Raw genomic sequence first — 17,988 nt, 5'->3', positions numbered from 1 at the left:
GTTCACGAGCTCAAGCCCGGTCAGCTCGCCCGCCAGGTCAGCACACACTTAACTAAGCGAAGTCACACAAACCCTCCTTTCAGTGCGCCTTCAGCCCGCACGAGGGCCCGCGTCCCACAGTCACCACCAGAGGAGCCACCACCACTGGCACGGAGGGCGCTCAGCTGGGCCCCCTTTCCCTCTCTCACCTGGGGCGACCCTCTTCCGTCTCTCACCTGGGGCCCCCTTCTCCTCTCTCACCCGGGGGCCCCCTTCTCCCTTCTCACCCGGGGGCCCCTCTCCCAGGCAGAGAACATCCGAGCCATCAGTGGACCACGGCCCGGCCCTTTCCGAGCCGTGTAGACATGCGTGATCCCAAGACGGGTCCACATGGGGGAGGCGACGTGACGTGTCGGGCACCATGACCGGGGACAAAGCACAGGGAAGCGTTTCTACATGCCTGCAGTTCCACCAAAATCAGAGCTCCGGGGAAACGCACGGCTGGCCCAGGGCTCTGGAAAAGGGACAGTGGGCACGTACTTACGCTCCTCCTCCTGCTGGCTGTCTCGGGCCTTGAGCTGGGGGTGGGGGTAGGGGTGGGAGCCTTCACACTCAAGGAGATGCTCCCCCCGCCTCATATGGGAAGCCTGGACATTTGGCAGGCTCTGTCTGGAAAGCCAGTACAGTGCTTGGATCACCGAGCAGGTAGACATGCCCGCCCACCCCTGGAGGCGCAGGCAGGCCAGCAGGCTGCTTGTCCTCACACGGGTAGATGCGGGGACACCTCTGCTCACCTTCCTGAGCGAGCACAAGTCTTCTAGCCAAAAGTGAGTGGGGGGGACGTCAGCGTCTTCTGCAGCCCTGAGGAAGTGGCAGGCCCACAGCCCAGGCCTCGGGGGCCGGATGGAGCCCCCAGGCCCAACTCGCCAGGGCACAGCCTCCAGTCGGGTGGTACAGGGACCTGCACGCTGACAGGCCCACCGGCCCATGGACACACTGCCCCAACTCTGCAGCAGGTGCGTGCACGCGCACGCACACACGGGGGAGGGACCAGGGTGAGGGAGGGGTGTCGCATGTGGGAGGCCCGAGACACAAAGCCTCCCCGGGCGACACGAGCACACAGAAGCACAGACGTTCACGGCGCTTACGACTGAAAACTGGACACGTGCTAGACGCCAACTTGAAAGAAAAGCAAGCTGGTAACGTCTAACCAAGTGATGACCCCGTCTGGTGTGTTTCTAAGTGTCCTGACTTCTAAAAAGATGACGCTAAAGTATTAACAAAAACAACAAAGAAAGAAAACCGCTCTACAGACGCCGCCCCAGCAGCTCCGTCTCCACGGGCCCACCCCGTCTGTGCCCCCGCCACCCCGGGGCTCGAGCACCGGGAGCCTCGTCCCCCGTGAACACCAACCACCCGCAGACACCACGGGGCAGTGTTTCCGTGAAGAAAGCCGACAGGAAAGAGCACGTCATCGTCATTCAAAGGAGACACAGACGGACGACTGGACGCGGACCCTACACTCCTCTCGATACTTTTGAAATAAGCTGTAGTTAAATACTTTACGTGGTGCTTTTTGAGGAAGCCGGCATCAGCCTCACAAGGCACCAAGAGCAGCCGCCCCGGACAGACGGACGAGTTCACAAACCAGCGTGGAGTCCACTCGGCGTGTTTTAGAAACTCCACAAAGCGCTGACGTCTTAAAACTCGAAGCGCCCCGCCCGGGGTCCCCATGCCGCCCCGGCCCGGCACACGCAGCCTCACCCGCGCGGCTCCCGGAGCCTCTCTGCCTCTTCTCCTTGGCTCGGTGGACGGACTGGGAATCAGTTCTCGCTGAGCCTCCACCTTCCTGAATCCAAAAAAAAGGCGTCATCAGTCGGGACCCAAACAGCAGGCGGCAACTGGGCACAGGGTGCGTTTCATGGTCAGAGACCGAGCACCACGTCGGGCGCCGGGTCACAGCTGCAACAGGACTCTCATCCAGAGAAGCAACACTTATTGCTCCGGAGTCTAAAACATATGAAACACCTCACAGGGAAACCAGCCTGTCGTGAGCTGAAGACCCCTCTGCTGCCTGAAACAGAGCCCGAGTCCTGGTGACCAGGACCTGACCACCGCCCCACGGCCTCAGCACAGCCCTCCACCCGCCCGGGGCCGCGGCTGCGCGGGGCCTCAGCCGGCGAAGCGGCCGGTGCGCCAGGGACGGTGGGACTTCCACGAGCGCCCGGTCTGTGGGCACGGGGCTGCGAGCGCCATGAGGGACCCGGTCTGCGGGCGCGGGGCTGGGAGCCCTGTAAGGACATGGCCGACCCTCATCCCCGGGGGGCTCGGGCCTACCTGCGGGCCCCTCTCCATGCGCCTTCTGGGCTCCCAGACGCCGGGCCGACCCCAGTCACACAGCTAGCGAGAGAACGGACAGGGTCGGGTCAGCCTCACGCGCCGCTGGCCCTGGGCCTTGGCCATCTCTGCGTCCCTCACGGTGGACGGTGACTCCACAGATTAGCTCTTCACTAAATCGTGGCCAAGTAAGATTTAACTTTTTGAACATAAACATCACTATCGAATTTAACCTGCACCACAGAGAAACCTACTTGACTGCTCCCACCCGAGGCTGAGGAAACAGACCGTCCCGAGACTCTGCTTAAGTCACTCTGAGTTACAGTGAACTCGTAACTGACGTGAGTGCCGTGACAGCACGCCAGCGTCAGGCCTCGCAAGTGGAGAAGCGTCATGACCCTCCAGAGACAGAGCTCCCAGACCACTCTCCTTCTCTCGTCCGTTCTAACTGGTAATTTTTTCCTGCTCTTCACGTCCATAAATCTTTAGACACCATCGATGTCGCAATTCCTCTCAGTCAGGAGTCCGTCTGAGGACCTGCCATTATGTGATACGCTCAAACGCCAGGACATTTCAACCTCATGAACATCCCAGCTTTTCTCAGGAAAAGACACATTATCACCAAAACCACAGCACTCGAAAAGACCTTAGAAATCGTGTCGAAGCCCCTCATTTCAGAAATAACTGAGAACTGAAGGCTCAGACAAGTTAAGTGATTTGCTCAAGGTCATAAACACTAGTCCGTTCCAGATTCGAGACAGGAATTCAGGTTTCCAGACTTGTAGCCAGGGCTCCATGCTCTCGCAGGCCCCTAGGAAGAGTCTGCAGTAGACGGTCAATCCAGGACACTGCACGGCGGGGTAGGAGCCGAGCTAGGAGCCAGTGACCCCAGGGCGCTTCGTACCAGGTAGAAGCCGCCGGTCCCTGCCGTGAGCCCGGTGTCTCTCCGAGGACTGCACTGCTCTGTGGGGCTGGACTCTGCAGGCCGCGACGCCCCTTCACCTGGCTCCTGCTGCCAGCCGGGCTGGGCACGGGGGGGCGAGTCTGGCTCCACCTTGATGGGCACCAGCGGCTCCAGAGTGCTGCTGGCTTCCCGGGGGCCACTCGGGGTCAGAGCCTGGGGGTCCTGATCCAAGTTCTTCACGGGCACGGCCACCAGACAGCCCAGGGCCCCTGTGCCCATGGCTGCCATGTCGTCCGCGGTGAGGCTGCCCTGCTGGAAACCTACGGCTGCCGTCCCAAGGACAAGGGGGCTGTCTGGGCCAGGCGGGACGTCGCTGTGGGCCACCAAGACCAGCGGGTCCATCGGCCCAAAGGAAGCCTGACCAGCAGGGAGGTCCCCTCCAAGAGAGGCGCCCGCAGGAGTCACGTCGACGGTCAGGATCCCAGCACCCAGCGCCGCATCGGGGGCCCCGGGGGCGGCACTGCCGTCGGCCGGCGGGTCGGAGAAGAGGACCGCAAGGTCCACGTGGCTGAACTCGCCCTGCCCGGGGCTGTCAGGGTCACCGCCGGGCGTCAGCGTGCTCGCAGCCCCCAGCGGAGGGAAGAGGTCTGAAAAGGAAGGAACACTGGTGACCGTGGTGACCAGAGACGGGAGGGCTGTCTGCACTTAAGATGTGGACAGGACACACTGAGGGGACACGGATGCCCCCCCGCAGCCCCTGCCAACCCCCGAAGGTGCCACACTCTGCAGGAAGGAGCCGTGGGGGACATGCGGGTGCCCCGTGTAGGGGCTCAGAGCCTGGAGCCCCTGGGTCTTCCCCCAGCCACTGACGCTCCCCAAGTAACAATAAGAGAAGGTTTCACCCTGAGTCTTTCAGGCTTCACACCCTTCACTCGCATGGCCCCGTGGAGACCAAGCCCCTCACAGAGCACGAACCACCGACCTCAGGCTGCGCTGACCCCGCAGCTCGGGGACCCTTCTAGGTTCAGCCGCATCAGGCCACCTCTCAGCCTGGTCTCTGCCTCTCCTGAGCTCAAGGGGGAGGACGGCGGGGACCAGCTGGCCGGCCGGCCGGCCTGCAGAGACACACGGTAGGCTCCGTGCACTGAGCCCAGGCCCCAGCCCCCTGGAGAGAGCGGTTCCCAACAGGCTTGGAGAGCCGCCCTGTTCCCGGACGCCCCCGCCCTACAGCAGGCACAGGCCCGGCCCCCAAGCAGCCTCCCGTGACGACAGCGGCACCTGTGCCCAGCACTCGAGTAACTGCTCCTCGGTGAAGGAGTGCCAGCCACGAGGTCACCCTCGGGAGAAGGGACGATGCCGACATCAAACGATGTCACTGAACGCTCATGCTGGAGTTCAGACACAAGAACACCCACCATTCCAAATCCTGGTGAGCGCTCGCCAGGCGCCAAGCCACCAGGGAGGCAGGAGCACGAGAATCCTGCAGAGGAGCCAGTGGGACTGCGACAGGCCTCTCTTGCAGCACCAGCACCCCCAACCCGGAGCGAGCCCCAAGCTCACACCGCCCTGTGGACGCCGCGGCAGAGCAGCGACGAGGCTCCACTGGGGACCCAGGGAGGAAAGCTGCCAGACGCCGTCCCCAAGCCAACGAGGACAACCACGCAGAGAGCCTCTGCCCGCGGCTGTGCTGCTACGGAGCTCAGACGCTGGGCCGGCCCATCGGGGCCTTGACGATCACCCAGCACCAGGGAACATTCTAGAGAGACGGCAGGGCCTCTCTGAAGATGGTAAAAACGGAAACAGGTCTCTTTCTCAAAACTTTCCAGTTTCCTAGACAACCTTGCTGATTCAGCTCCCTATGAAAAAATCAAGAACGATAATATGGTTTTTCCAGTGGTCACGTATGGATGTGAGAGCTGGACTATAAAGAAAGCTGAGCACCGAAGAATTGATGCTTTTGAACTGTGGTGTTGGAGAAGACCCTTGAGAGACCCTTGGACTGCAAGGAGATCCAACCAGTCCATCCTAAAGGAGATCAGTCCTGGGTGTTCATTGGAAGGTCTGATGTTGAAGCTGAAACTCCAATACTTTGGCCACCTGATGCGAAGACCTGACTCATTAGAAAAGACCCTGCCGCTGGCAAAGATTGAAGGCAGGAGGAGAAGGGGACGACAGAGGATGAGATGGTTGGATGGCGTCACGGACTCAATGAACATGAGTTTGGGTGGACTCTGGGAGCTGGCGATGGACAGGGAGGCCTGGCGGGCTGCAGTCCATGGGGTCGTAAAGAGTCGGACACGACTGAGCGACTGAACTGAACTGAATCCAGGCGAACATCAAGAAACACCAACTTGCTCATAAATTTCCTATTTAGCATTTTGTTAACTCTATAAAAGTTTACTGGAGACCTACCACGTGCAAGAGCCAGACACTCACAACCCGTACACAAGCACTAACACGGACCACATGAAGGCAACCAGCTCCCTCCACACCAGCACTGCCCTGCCTCACCTCCATGTGGTGCGACCCCGCTCAGGACCACCGTGAGGGGACCCAATCCCTCCAGGGCCAGGCTGGGTTCCTCCACGACAGACATACACTCCCCAGCACCTACAGTCACGTCAAGCTGTGAATCCCTGCCTGCTCACAACAGACTCCCTCACCTACCCAACACGAGACCACGTCACCTCACAGACCTGGGACGTCCACGCCCGAACAAGACCACATCACGTAACAGACCCAGACATCCAGGCCTCACATGAGACCACGTCACGTCACAGATGTGGACACTGCCAGACCCCTTCCTGACACATGCCCTGCGTTCCAGTTCCCCTCCCAGGATCACAGAGCGGGGCGGGGGCTATGCCCAAGGCGGGCAGGCAGCCCTGAGCAGTCCAGCAGCAGCTGCTTGGGTGCCTGCAGCCAGGACTTCACCCTCGAGGCGCTGCAGGAGCACCACACCCACCAGGCTCCGGGGAGCAGGCGGCCGGATGGCTGCGGGGAGAGGCCGCTGTCGGTACCCAGCCTCTGCATGCCACACCTGGGGGCCTGGGCTCACGGTCAGAAAGCCAGGCTGCTCAGCGCCCAGGAGGCAGGACGGCCAGGGCCATGTGCAGAGTCACCGTGGGACCCGCCACGGTTTGCACTCTGCCCCCGTGCTCATCCAGGAACGGTCTGTTCTGTCCCCATGGCTGTCCGGGGCAGGGCCGGACAGGAGGGGCTGGAGGGGCAGCTCGGCACACAGGGCGAGGTCAAGGCCCGCTTCAGGGGCCTCACTGCCCAGGCCAGGTGGGGGGAGCCCGCGGCTGCCAGGGGCCCACCTGGGGGCCGGCGGTGCTGCCTGAGCACATGGGCCTTCATGCTGTGCTTGGAGGCGAAGAGCCGGTCGCAGCTGGACACCGGACACCTGCTCTTCGGGGCAGCCACGTCCTGCAGGTGCTTCTTGGCGTGGATGTAGAGGCTGCTCCGCGCCGAGAACCTGGCGCAGCACCCTGGGGAGAGAGGACAGCTGCATGAGGCACCAGGGCCCCCGCCCCGGGCAGTGCCCAGACGTCCCGATGGCCACACGCACCCCGGGTGTGACACGCAGCTGCCCCCCCAGCCTCAGGGCTACGCCAACATCTCCCGCCTTCCACCGCCGAGCCACACCGACCACCTCTGCTACGCTGCTACTGGAGGAAAACCCACGACCCTGAGACATCCAGGCTACAGATCGTCCCCACTGACGCCAGAAGCAACCTCCTCCCGTGTCACCACTGAGAAGCCGCTGCCAGGTGGGTCAGGCAGACGGCCGGGAACCAGGAGGAGGGGCCTGGAGCTGGGCCTGCCTGGCTGGCGGCCCATGCCCACCAGGGTCTCAGAGCACGGACAGTGCTGGGACACAGGGAACCAGCAACCCACAGAGGCCATCGCCCAGCCGCCACGGCCCAGGCCCCAGCACCGGAGGTCGGCATGGCGGTAGGCGGCCGGCTGCCCTCGCTGAGGCGGACGGCAGCCCACCAAGGTGGACAGGGCTGGGGTGCCCAGCACTCTGGGCCCGAGGGCGGCGTCCGCCTGCGGGGCAGGAACAGGTGTCAGGAGAGACGTCACATTCCAGGTGATGAGGGGCAGGCCTGTCAGAGCCATGAAGGCCTGAGGCCGAGGGTCTGCAGTGGGGTGGGAGGGACCTGATGGCCCCGCGTGTGCTGTCTGTCCATAAAGCAGGGATGGGACGGGGGTCCTGGGTCAGGAAGGACAGCTCGAGGCAGGAGGGGTTCTTGCAGGGAAAGAGGCTCTGGAGCGAGGACACAGCCGCAAGAGCCAGGGTCGGCGGCCTCTGAGAAGAGTTCTGAACTGAGGTCATTTGCAAACAAAACTTCAAACCGGTTTCCTGAGGTCAGACCCAGGACAGGGCACTTGGGAAACACAACAGATAGCAGAGACCCCTCTGGCCTCCGGCCAGGGGTCCCAGGGCGAGCGTGCTGGGTTCCCACCCGCCAGCCAGGACCCTCACAGAGGCTGGCCACACGGCAGGGGTGCTGAGCACACTTTCGGTCACACCGCTCTCCTGAGGACTGGCCTGACCACAGCAGGGACATCCTCCCGGCTCCTGCCAGAAGGCAGCTTCCGGCTGTAGAAACTTACGAATTCAACAGAAAACAAGATGTCGGGTGGCCAAAGGGTTTGTTTGACCTTCTCCCTAAGATGGCTACAGTAGCGCTTCGTTGTCTGTTGACTTCATCCAAACAGTTTTGTTAGATTGTATGGTGACAGCTGTCAAATCGGTGCACATAAAAACAAACAAAAAAGGCACCAAGGCTGGTGAATTTTCTTGTAGCCACTCTAATACTGAACATGGAAGGGAAAAAGTAACAACTCCAGCATATGGTGCTTTGTCATTTCAAGAAAAATAGAAATGCAACTGAGACACAAAAGGAGCTTTGCGCAGCGTGTAGAGACGGTGCAGTGACGACCAAACGCGGAGACTCCTGGCCGGACAGAGCCCCACGGTTGGGAAGATCGGCTGAAGTTGAAGCAAGCGAACTCAAACACTGAGGACAGCCAGCGGCGCAGCACGTGGGGGCAGCAGCACACTCAGCACACCCGCCCGCGCGCGAGGCGTCGGCGCCGCCGCGGCCACCGTCACTGCTCCGAAGGCTGGGCTTCACTCAAACACACAAACCTTTCTGACCGTATTCTACATGGATTCTCTACTGAAACGTAATGAAAACTTTCCACTTACAAAGCACACTGTGACAGGCGATGACAAGTGTGTGCTGTACGAGAAAGTGGCGCGGAGGAGCTCGTGGGGCCAGCGATACGAGCCGCCACCCACCACCCAAGGCTGGTCTTCATCCTAGAAGGGAGTGTTGTGACCGTGGTGGGACTGGAAGGGAGTCCTCCGTTACGGGCTTCTTCCAGAAAACCAGACGATTCACTCCAACGAGCACTGCTCCCAACAAGGCCCACTGAAAGCAGCACCCGAGGAGAAAGCGTGTGGAGTCGGCAGCAGCAAACACACGCTCTTCCCTCAGGACAACCAAGACCGTGCGCTTCTTCAATGACCAGACAAAAACTGTCACAGCTCGGCCGGGAAGTCCTGACTCACCGTCCCTGCTGACCAGACACCACACCTTCAGAGGTCCATTTACCTGATCTGCACAAAACTCTCTCAGTGGAAGACATTTCAATTCCCTGGAAGACTACAGAAGGCATCTGGAAGAGCTCTTTGCTCAAAAAGATAAAAAATGAGCAACTGGAATCCAACAACACATTAAAAGGGTCACACACTACGATAGTGGGATCCTTCCCGGTGACGCAAGGATTTCAGGACCCACACGTCAACCAGTGTGACACACCACACCGCAAGTGGGAGAGTAAAACCACGCTTATCTCAATGATGCAGAAAGAGCTTCTGACAAGCTCAACATCCATTTATGAGAAACACTTCAGAAGGTGGGCACAGAAGGAACATGTCTCAACATAATAAAGGCCATGTACAACACACCATCACTTTACTCGACACACCAACACCACACTCGGTGTGGAGGCTGAGAGCATTTGCTCTAAGACCAGAGCGAGACAAGGATGTACAACACACCATCACTTTACTCGACACACCAACATCACACTCGGTGTGGAGGCTGAGAGCATCCCCTCTAAGGTCAGAGCGAGACAAGGATGTTCACCCTTGCCACTTTTACGCACCACAGTTTTGCAAGTACGAGCCAGGGTCATCAGGAGAAAAAGCAGCAAAGGGAATTCAAACCCGGAAAAGAAGAATGCAAACTGTCGCGGTTTGCAGAGGACACGACACTGCACACAGAAGGTCCTACAGATGCCAGCAGAAGGCCGCCTGAGCTCGCCTGGGGATCTGGCGAAGCTGCAGCTTAGAAAAGTCACGCACAGCGACCGGCTACACTGCCACAGACTGACATCGAGAGACCAGAAAGGGAGACTCAAGAAACAGTTCATTTAGCATACTAGAAAAAATAAACTACGCAGGAACAAACCTACCTAAAGAGACGAAAGATGCATATTCCAAAACCTGTAAGATACAAACAGATATACCACATCCACGGAGCAGAAGAATCAATACTGTCAAAGTGACAAAACACTGCCCAAAGCAATCCACAGATTCAGTGCAGTCCCTATCAAACCACCAACAACAGTTTTCACAGGACTATAACAAAAAAAATTTTTTAATTTGTACGAAGACACAAAAGACCCTGAATCATCAAAACAATCTTGAGAAAGAAAGACAGAGCTGGAGGACTCAAGCTCCTTGACTTCGTTCGGATCACACTGCAGAGCTACAGGCGTCAAAGCAGGACGGTCCGGGCTACGGATCAACGAACAGGACAGAGAGCCCAGAAATAAACCCACACACTAAACAGGCGATTAATCCGCAACAGAGGAGACAAGACCACACAATGTTGCAAAGACAGTCCCTTCAACAAATGGTGCTGGGAAAACTGGACAGCTACATGCTAAAAAAAAAAAAAAAAGAAATCAGATCATTCTTTAACACCATGCACAAAGATAAGCTCCACATGGATTAAAGACCTAAATGTGAGACCAGACACTATACAACTCCTAGAGGAAAACAGCACCCCACTCCAGTACTCTTGCCTGTAAAATCCCACGGGCAGAGGAGCCTGGTAGGCTGCAGTCCATGGGGTCGCTAAGGGTCGGACGTGACTGAGTGACTTCCCTTTCACTTTTCACTTTCATGCACTGGAGAAGGAAATGGCAACCCACTCCAGTGTTCTTGCCTGGAGAATCCCAGGGACAGGGGAGCCTGGTGGGCTGCCGTCTATGGGGTCGCACAGAGTCAGACACGACTGAAGCGACTGAGCAGCAGCAGCAGAGGAAAACAGAGAACATCCTCTGAGATGGATTGCGACAGTATCTTTTTCAATCCATCTCTCAGAATAATGGAAATAAAAACAAAAATTAAAAACAAAGGGACCTAATTAAACTCAAAAGTTCCTGCGTAACAGAGGAAACCATAAAACAAAAAGACAACCCACAGAAAGGGAGAAAATATTTTCAAATAATGTAACTGACACGGGATCAGTCTCCAAAATTTATAAACAGCTCTTGAGGCTCAGCATCATCAAAACAGAAAACCCAACCAGAAAACGGGGAGAAGACCTAAGTGGACATGTCTCCAAAGACGACATACAGATGGCCAAGAGGCACATGAAAAGATGCTCAATATCGCCAATTATCAGAGAAATGCACATCAAAACCACAGTGAGGGACCACTTGACACCACTCAGAAGGGCCATCGTCACAAAATCCACACACAGGGCTTCCCTGACGGCTCAGTGGTGAGGAAGCCTCCTGTCAGTGCAGGAGAGGCAACGTCAGTCGCTGGCCTGGGAAGATCCCTCCCGTCTTAGAGCGACTAAGGCCGCACACGTGCCACAACTACGGAGCCTGTGCTCCAGCACCCAGGAGCTGCAGCCGCTGAAGGCCACGCGCCACAGCAAGCGAAGCCGCCGCCCCCCGCAGCGGTGGGCAGCCCTGCTCGCCGCACTAGGGAAAAGCCCGCACGGCAACAGAGGCCCCACACAGGCACACACAGCCAATCAAATCCACAAACAGTAAATGCAGGTGAGGACGTGGTGGGAACGGAACCTCCTGCACTGCTGGCGGGATGTAAACGGTGCGGCCGCTCTCCAAGTGTGGAGGCCCTTAAACAACTAGACACACAGCCACCACACGACCGTGCAGCCCACTCAGGGGCACGTATCCGGAGAAAAACACGATCCAAAAGGGTACATGCACCGCAGTGTTCACTGCAGCGCTGTCTGCAAGAGCCAGGACGCGGAGGTGAGCTGTCCATCGACAGAGGAGTGGATGAAGGAGACGTGGGACGTGCCCATCGTGGGCTACTACGCGGCCACTCAACACGATGAAGCGATGCCACGTGCAGCAGCGTGGAGAACCCAGAGTCTCCTGCCGAGTGAAGGAAGGGAAGGAGAAATATCACATGACCCCTCATATGTGGGGTCTGAGAAAGTCCTGGTACAAACTCGCTCACTCACAGACCAGGAACAGACTCCCAGGCTGGGAGAACGAGCTTACGCGTGCCGGGGCAGCACAGAGCGGGGCGTGGAGCGCCCTGCACACACGCTGTGTGCTTCACACACGTGAGCAACCAGGCCCCACTGCACAGCACACGGGGCTCACAGGCTTGGAGAACGAGCTTATGCGTGCCGGGGCAGGGCAGAGCGGGGCGAGGAGCACCCTGCACACACGCTGCGTGCTTCACACACGTGAGCAACCAGGCCCCACTGCACAGCACACGGGGCTCCGCTCAGGGTCACGGGGCCGCCTGGGGGGCTGGGGGAGAAGGGACGCGCGCGTGTGTGCACGGCCGGACCCTTCATCATATACCCGAAACCCTCACAATGCTGCTAAGGACCAATGAGGTGGTCTCCAAGACAAAACGGAAAGTTAAAGAAGAAAGAACAGGGGGCACAAGGAAATGCTGGCCCGCTGATGGGACCACACCGCGAGAATGGAATTCTGATTCACGAGAGTTGCTGACACGAGCGGCTTTCCAATGACCCACCGCCCCTTGGACCCAGTGGAAGACTGAGCGCGTGCAGAACCTGAATGAAGACGCGCTGAGAACTCTTCTGTTTGGTGTTTGGATGGAATGAGGCTACTGTAGAATGTGGGAAAACGGGTTGCTCCAGTTTCTAAACAAAATGGAAAGAACTGTCCAGCTGCATTTGTTTTGACGTTCTTGTTGCAAATAAACCAGAGAGTATGGCTGGAGGAGAATACAGGGCTTCCCCAAACGCTGTAAATGCCAGCAACCGTGTTCTTACTGGGCTACGAGACCTTGAAATAAAGAATGCTACGTGCAGGGAAAAAAGTCTGGGGAAGATGGAATTATGATGCCAGCTGAGAAATGCACAGGGTAGCTGAACAAGATGGTGAGGAACTCAATAGGGTTCTTGATGAACGTGAGAAACGTGTCTTTTATTTTTACTTAAAAGCTGAAGGAAACTTTTGGCCAGCCCAAAGGATCTCACTTTCGCCCGGGTTTCCTTGATGCCCAGCAGCACGCGCGCGTGTCCACGTGTGTCAACGACCACCTCTTCCCGAGTGTAGCGGTCTACCAAGACGCGCGTCACCTCTTCACAAAGACATTCCCACAGTCCTCAGGCTTCTACCAAGCTACCCCGCCCAAGGGAAAGGCACCAACGACCCTCTGGTGACAAACTTCTCTGCGCACCCCAACTCCCACCCACCTTCCCAGGGGGCCGCACACACTTGCACCGGGAGAAGCCCCGCCAGGCCCAGGCCGTCTTCAGCCTGCCACCGGCACTTCTGTCTCCAACCCCTCCCCGGCCCATCCCAGCACAGTCTGGGTGACTGCCGTCACGTCCCCAGCACCCCACACACTGGCTGTGCGCCTGTGGCCCGCCCCCCGACTGGAGCCCTGCAGAGACGCACGTCTGTGTCTGGTTAGACCACCGGGATACCTTCGCCACATTCCAGGGAACGCTCAGCTTCAGGTGGGTCTGCAGCGTCTCCTTTGAACAGCACTTTCCCCACAGTATGACGCCAAATCCTCACGAGCGTCAAGCCAGCGGGGATGCGGCCAGCGGGGACTCGGCAGAGCCACAGCCCCAGGCCCAGGCCCCAGGTCCAGCGGTCCGACTCTGCACCTGCTTGCTAGCACTCTGCTCCCAAGACGCACGCCCCCGGCTAAGACCAGCCGAGCCAACCCACGGCCCGGCCTACTTGGCACCTCAGACTCTTCCACCCGCAGCGCCAGGCGGCCGTGGGGCTGCTCACACCCACCTTCCACAGGACAGGCGAAGGGTTTGGTGCCCAGGTGGGTGACGCTGTGGCCCTTCAGGTGCTCGGCCCGGGTGAACGACTTGCCACAGCCCTCGACGGGGCAGGGGAAGCGGCGGTCATCGTCATGCTTCCTGCGGGACAGACGGCAGCGAGGGTGACCACGCGAGTCACCGCCGCGGGCACAGCTCTGCAAGATGCACCCACCCACGAGCTCTCCGCATCACAGGGGAAAACGGCACATCTCAGAAGAGCCTGGATTTGGTCCCTAGCCCTCATGGGCAGAAGCCCTCCTTCCTGATGGAGCCGACCACAGTCAGACTCAGCTTCCACGCAGGAAGGAGCAGCCGCCTCCCCCATTCAGCCACCCGCTACCACACAGGCTGTCCCTGCGGCAGGGGACCTCGCCTGACGTGCACACGGTCTTTCTCCGTGTAGATGCCCTCAGCCCCAGCTGTGCAAGGACAGAACGCCTCCCAGCTCTCTGGGTCCCCACACAAAACAGGAGGACAAGCACTTCAGCGTCAGAGCTGCTGGGAGGCCGGATGCGGGACAAAGGCCAAGGGCCACCTGCACGAGCCCAGCCCTCAAGGGGCCGCCACAGCACGGAAGTGACGATGGCATGAGGGAGGCTTAGTCCATAGCCTTACCTTTCTAAAAATCAAGCTGAACGTTACGCATACTAACTAAACTTAAAAACAAGTACACACAAAAAACTAACTTTAAGTGATCAGATTCTGTGTGTTTTTCTTCTTATAAACTTTCTGGATTTTCCAAGTTATCCACACTTGTTTTTCATAACTTAAAGAAATCCACAGATTATCCCATCCACAGGCTTCTGCTACTGACCAATAACTCACTCATTTTCAAGACGAAGAATTCAACCCAAATGTAAAGGTTACCTCTTGTGCCTCAAGAGCTTAGACATGCTGGTGAAGGTCCAGCCACAACTGTCAGAATCACAGATAAACGGTCTTTCACCTTAGGAAAGAAAAACCACACCTCGTGATCACAACCGGGAATGCACAGATGGCGGGCGGGGGCCGGACGGCCCGGGCTGGTTACCTGTGTGGCTTCTCAGGTGGATTTTCAGGCGACAGGCTTTGTCATACTGTTTGCTGCATCCGGGAAAGGAGCAGGAAAAGAGTTCTTGTTCCCGGAAGTGGGCCCGGTTGTGGGAAAACAGAGCGCTCACGGTGATGAATGTCTTCTCGCAGCCTGAACAGAGAAACACAGAGCCTGCTCACTGGCGGGGCAGAAGGCACGTTACAGAGCTAACCCAGTCACCCGCCAGGCACCGCTGGCACCGGGGCACGCAGGAGGAGGACGACTCCAGGGCCTCCCTGGAGGCCGAAGTCGGGGCGGCTCGGGGCAGTTCACAGGCCACCTGCCCCACGTGGCCACCTGATCGTCCTCCGATGCACCCATCAGCTCCCGGCTCAGCACGACAGACCCTCCAGGTGTGGCAGGAACTCAACGACCCATAAACCCAACAAGATGAAGCAGATACTAAGGAACCAGATTCTGTCTGATCAGGCTGAGCCTGAAAGGGCTGCCAGCCACTGCAGTAACGCCTGAGATTCCCCCACCTGCGGAACCAGGCACACCCCCCATCCCTGGGCACGCCCTCCCAGAGGCAGACCGGCCCCTGCCGTGAGCTCCTCCTCCCTCTGGCCTGTCTCCTTGGGGTTTCCTGCTCTGTCACAAGTCACTGGGCTCATCCGTGCTTTTCCCATCTGCATCTTCAACCGGGCTGACCCACGGGACTTCAAACATCACTAAGCTCTCCACTGGGGAGAGCTAGAAGCCATCAGCTCCTTCCCTGGTGGCTCCCTGGTAAAGAATCCACCTGCAGTGCAGGAGACCCAGACTTGATCCCGGGATCAGGAAGATCCCTTGGAGAAGGAAATGGCAACCCACTCCAGTATTCCTGCCTGGGAAATCCCATGGACAGAGGAGCCTGGTGGAAAAAGTAGGCTGTCCATGGAGAAGCAGAGCTGGACGCGACTTAGCTACTAAACAACCAGCTCTCCTTCGACAGAAAAGGTCAGTGCTCACACCAGGCAGAACCCACGAGGCTGCAAGATGCCTGTGAGCAGTGGGCGCTATGGCCCCTCTCAAGCCCTCCTGGGGCCGCCACGGGCACAGAGCCCGTCGCCCCTCCTCTCTGCAGTGACAATGAGCAGGGAAACGCTCATCTCCCCAAACGGCCCCCACCCCTCCTCACGTACACTTCTGTCCCTTCCCAGCGGCCCCCGCCAGTCCTCACTTTGGGCTGCCCCTCGGTCAGGTAGACACATCTAAACAAGCAAAGTCGGAGTCTGCCTCAGCAAGACACACCCTCCCCTGACCGACTGAGAAGCCGCGGGACCCAGCGTCTCAATCCTCCCCAGCTGGAGCCGCTCAGGGACCCACAGCCTCCACCTGGGTCAGCCCTCAGGCCCCTGCGGTCTGGAACACTCCACTCCTCCTTCCATCCACCCGGGACAGACACCCCACAGATCATTCACCTCAAAATCCCCAGGGTGACCCCGTGCCCAAAACAGGTGGATCCCTGATCCTGCTAGCACTTTGCTCAGATGGACGCCCTCTGAGCTCTTCACTAGAGCTGTCTGTAAGCCGCCCTCAGGTGCCGAGTGTGGAACAGAGAGAGAGAGTGCCCTCCACCCAGGCTCTCCACGGAGACGGGGTGCACAGGACCGGCCAGGGCACAGGGGAAGATCAGAGAGAATTCCCTAACAACTGACATTTCTTCCGCCCTTTCAAAATCCCTCATTCCAGGACACTTCCGTAACCTGGACACTATGCAGAGCGCACTCCCGGTCCACAACACATGAACCAATTGCCGGGCGCACACTCCAACTTCTCTTTTACGGAAGGCCCTCCAGAAGCCTCCCACCTGCCCACATTCCCTGCCTTGGCTCCGCAGCAGGCCCCAGCCCCCCAGCCCCTCCTTCGCAGGCACACGCCCTCCGCTGCTGGAGCCGCCTATCCGGGCGGAGAGTCCACGGACACTCACCCACCGAACCCACCTCGCCGGGAGTCTCCATCTGAAGATGAAGACGAGTTTCAGAACTTCACACAACAATGAAGTCCAAACGAAACAAAAGTCTTAACGGCATAAAAAGCGGATGCGCCGCACCGGGCGATAATCCCCTGGGGCGCCCTAATGTCTCGCCCCGCTGTACGGCGGCCCAGCGTTCCTGCAGCCCGGGGTGCGCGCCCGCAAGCCGGACTGAGCGTTTCCCAGTGACCAGACCTGCCTCCGGCTCCGTCGGTGGGAAGACGCCTTGTGGTCTCGCTCATCGGACGCACCCACACCTGGGGGACGGCTCCGAGATTCCCCGAGCTATTTCGCGGCCAAGCGGGGTCTGGGAGCCGCCGCGACCCCGGGTCGGAAGGAGAGGAGACACCGCGCCCCGCCCGCGCCGCTCACCGGGAAAGTCGCACTTGTAGGGCCTCTCGGGCTCGAAGTGGCTGCGCTGGTGCGAACTGAGCTTGGCGTGCGTGGGGAAGCGCTCGGCGCACACCTCGCACTTGAACAGGCTCTCCTGCTCGTGCGCCTTCATGTGCGCCTTGAGGTTGTACACGGTGGTGAACTTCTTGCCGCAGCCGCCCACCGGGCAGCCGAACGGCCGCAGCTTGTCGTGCGACTGCAGGTGCCGCTTGAGCTTGTAGGACGTGGTGAAGGCCCAGCCGCAGCCGTCCAGCGGGCACTTGAAGGGCCGCCGGCCCTGGCCGCTGCCGTGCGTCAGCAGGTGCACCTGCAGCTGGTGCTTCTTGGCGAAGGCGAGCGCGCACTGCGGCTCGGGGCATCGGTAGCCGGGGCCGGCGGGCGCGCGGCGGGCCTCGGCCGGGCTGCCGGCCTCTTGGCCGGGGGGCGGGCCCCGCGACGGCGCGGCCAGCGCGAGGACGCCGCGCTCCAGGCGCACCAGCAGGTCCTGGGGGCCAGCGGCCCCGGGGCCCCCGAGGGGCGCGGCGCCGGGGGCCTGCGCGGGGCGGCCGGCCGGGCTCGAGGCGGCGCGGGGCTCGGGCTCCGGCTCCCGCCGCCCCGGGGCCGCGGCCGCGCCGCGCGCCACGTCCAGCAGCACCACGAGAGAGTCGCCGCCGCCGGCGGCCGGCGGTCCGGCCTCCCCGCAGCGCGGGCCCCGCGCGCCGCCCTCGGGCTCCCTCAGCAGCAGCAAGCGGCGGCGCGCGGGGCCCGGGGCTCTGCGGGGCCGGCCGGGGACACCGCCGAGTTGGGGCCCGAGCGCGTCCGGGGCCGCGGAGGCAAGCAGCGCCGGCGCGTCCATCTTGGGCCGCGGCGCGTCCAGCCACCGCCTCGCCGGAAGCACCGCCCCGCACGCACACCCGCCGAGCGCGACGCAGGCTGGCCGCCGAGCGCGACGCCGTGCGCGACGCAGGCTGGTCAGCGCCCAAGCGCGCGGCAGAGTGCCCCAGGCGCGCATGCGCGGACGGCGGGC

General features: G+C 59.9%; 1 protein-coding gene across 2 annotated transcripts in view; it reads right to left on the bottom strand.

Annotated features, from left to right (window-relative positions):
- ZXDC (ZXD family zinc finger C) overlaps window positions 1-17,988 on the bottom strand; it is a 22,705-nt gene extending 4,717 nt beyond the window's left edge. Inside the window, exons 1-8 of one of the 2 annotated variants that reach the window (XM_086368988.1) lie at window positions 16,962-17,988; window positions 14,591-14,743; window positions 14,428-14,506; window positions 13,529-13,659; window positions 6,541-6,711; window positions 3,221-3,867; window positions 2,317-2,379; window positions 1,744-1,828 (exon numbers count right to left, since the gene is read on the bottom strand). In XM_086368988.1, the coding sequence (XP_086225114.1) occupies window positions 1,744-1,828; window positions 2,317-2,379; window positions 3,221-3,867; window positions 6,541-6,711; window positions 13,529-13,659; window positions 14,428-14,506; window positions 14,591-14,743; window positions 16,962-17,973 (2,341 nt within the window). In that variant the 5' untranslated portion in view covers window positions 17,974-17,988. The remainder of the gene's footprint in view (window positions 1-1,743; window positions 1,829-2,316; window positions 2,380-3,220; window positions 3,868-6,540; window positions 6,712-13,528; window positions 13,660-14,427; window positions 14,507-14,590; window positions 14,744-16,961) is intronic. The other variant, XM_086368989.1, reaches the window with a different exon arrangement.

Source organism: Bos grunniens, chromosome 22, assembly GCF_055505025.1.
Source record: "Bos grunniens cultivar Pamir isolate PY7600 chromosome 22, Bosgru_T2T1.0, whole genome shotgun sequence".
Classification (NCBI taxonomy): domain Eukaryota; kingdom Metazoa; phylum Chordata; class Mammalia; order Artiodactyla; family Bovidae; genus Bos; species Bos grunniens.
This window is presented reverse-complemented; position numbering and strand designations above follow the sequence as displayed.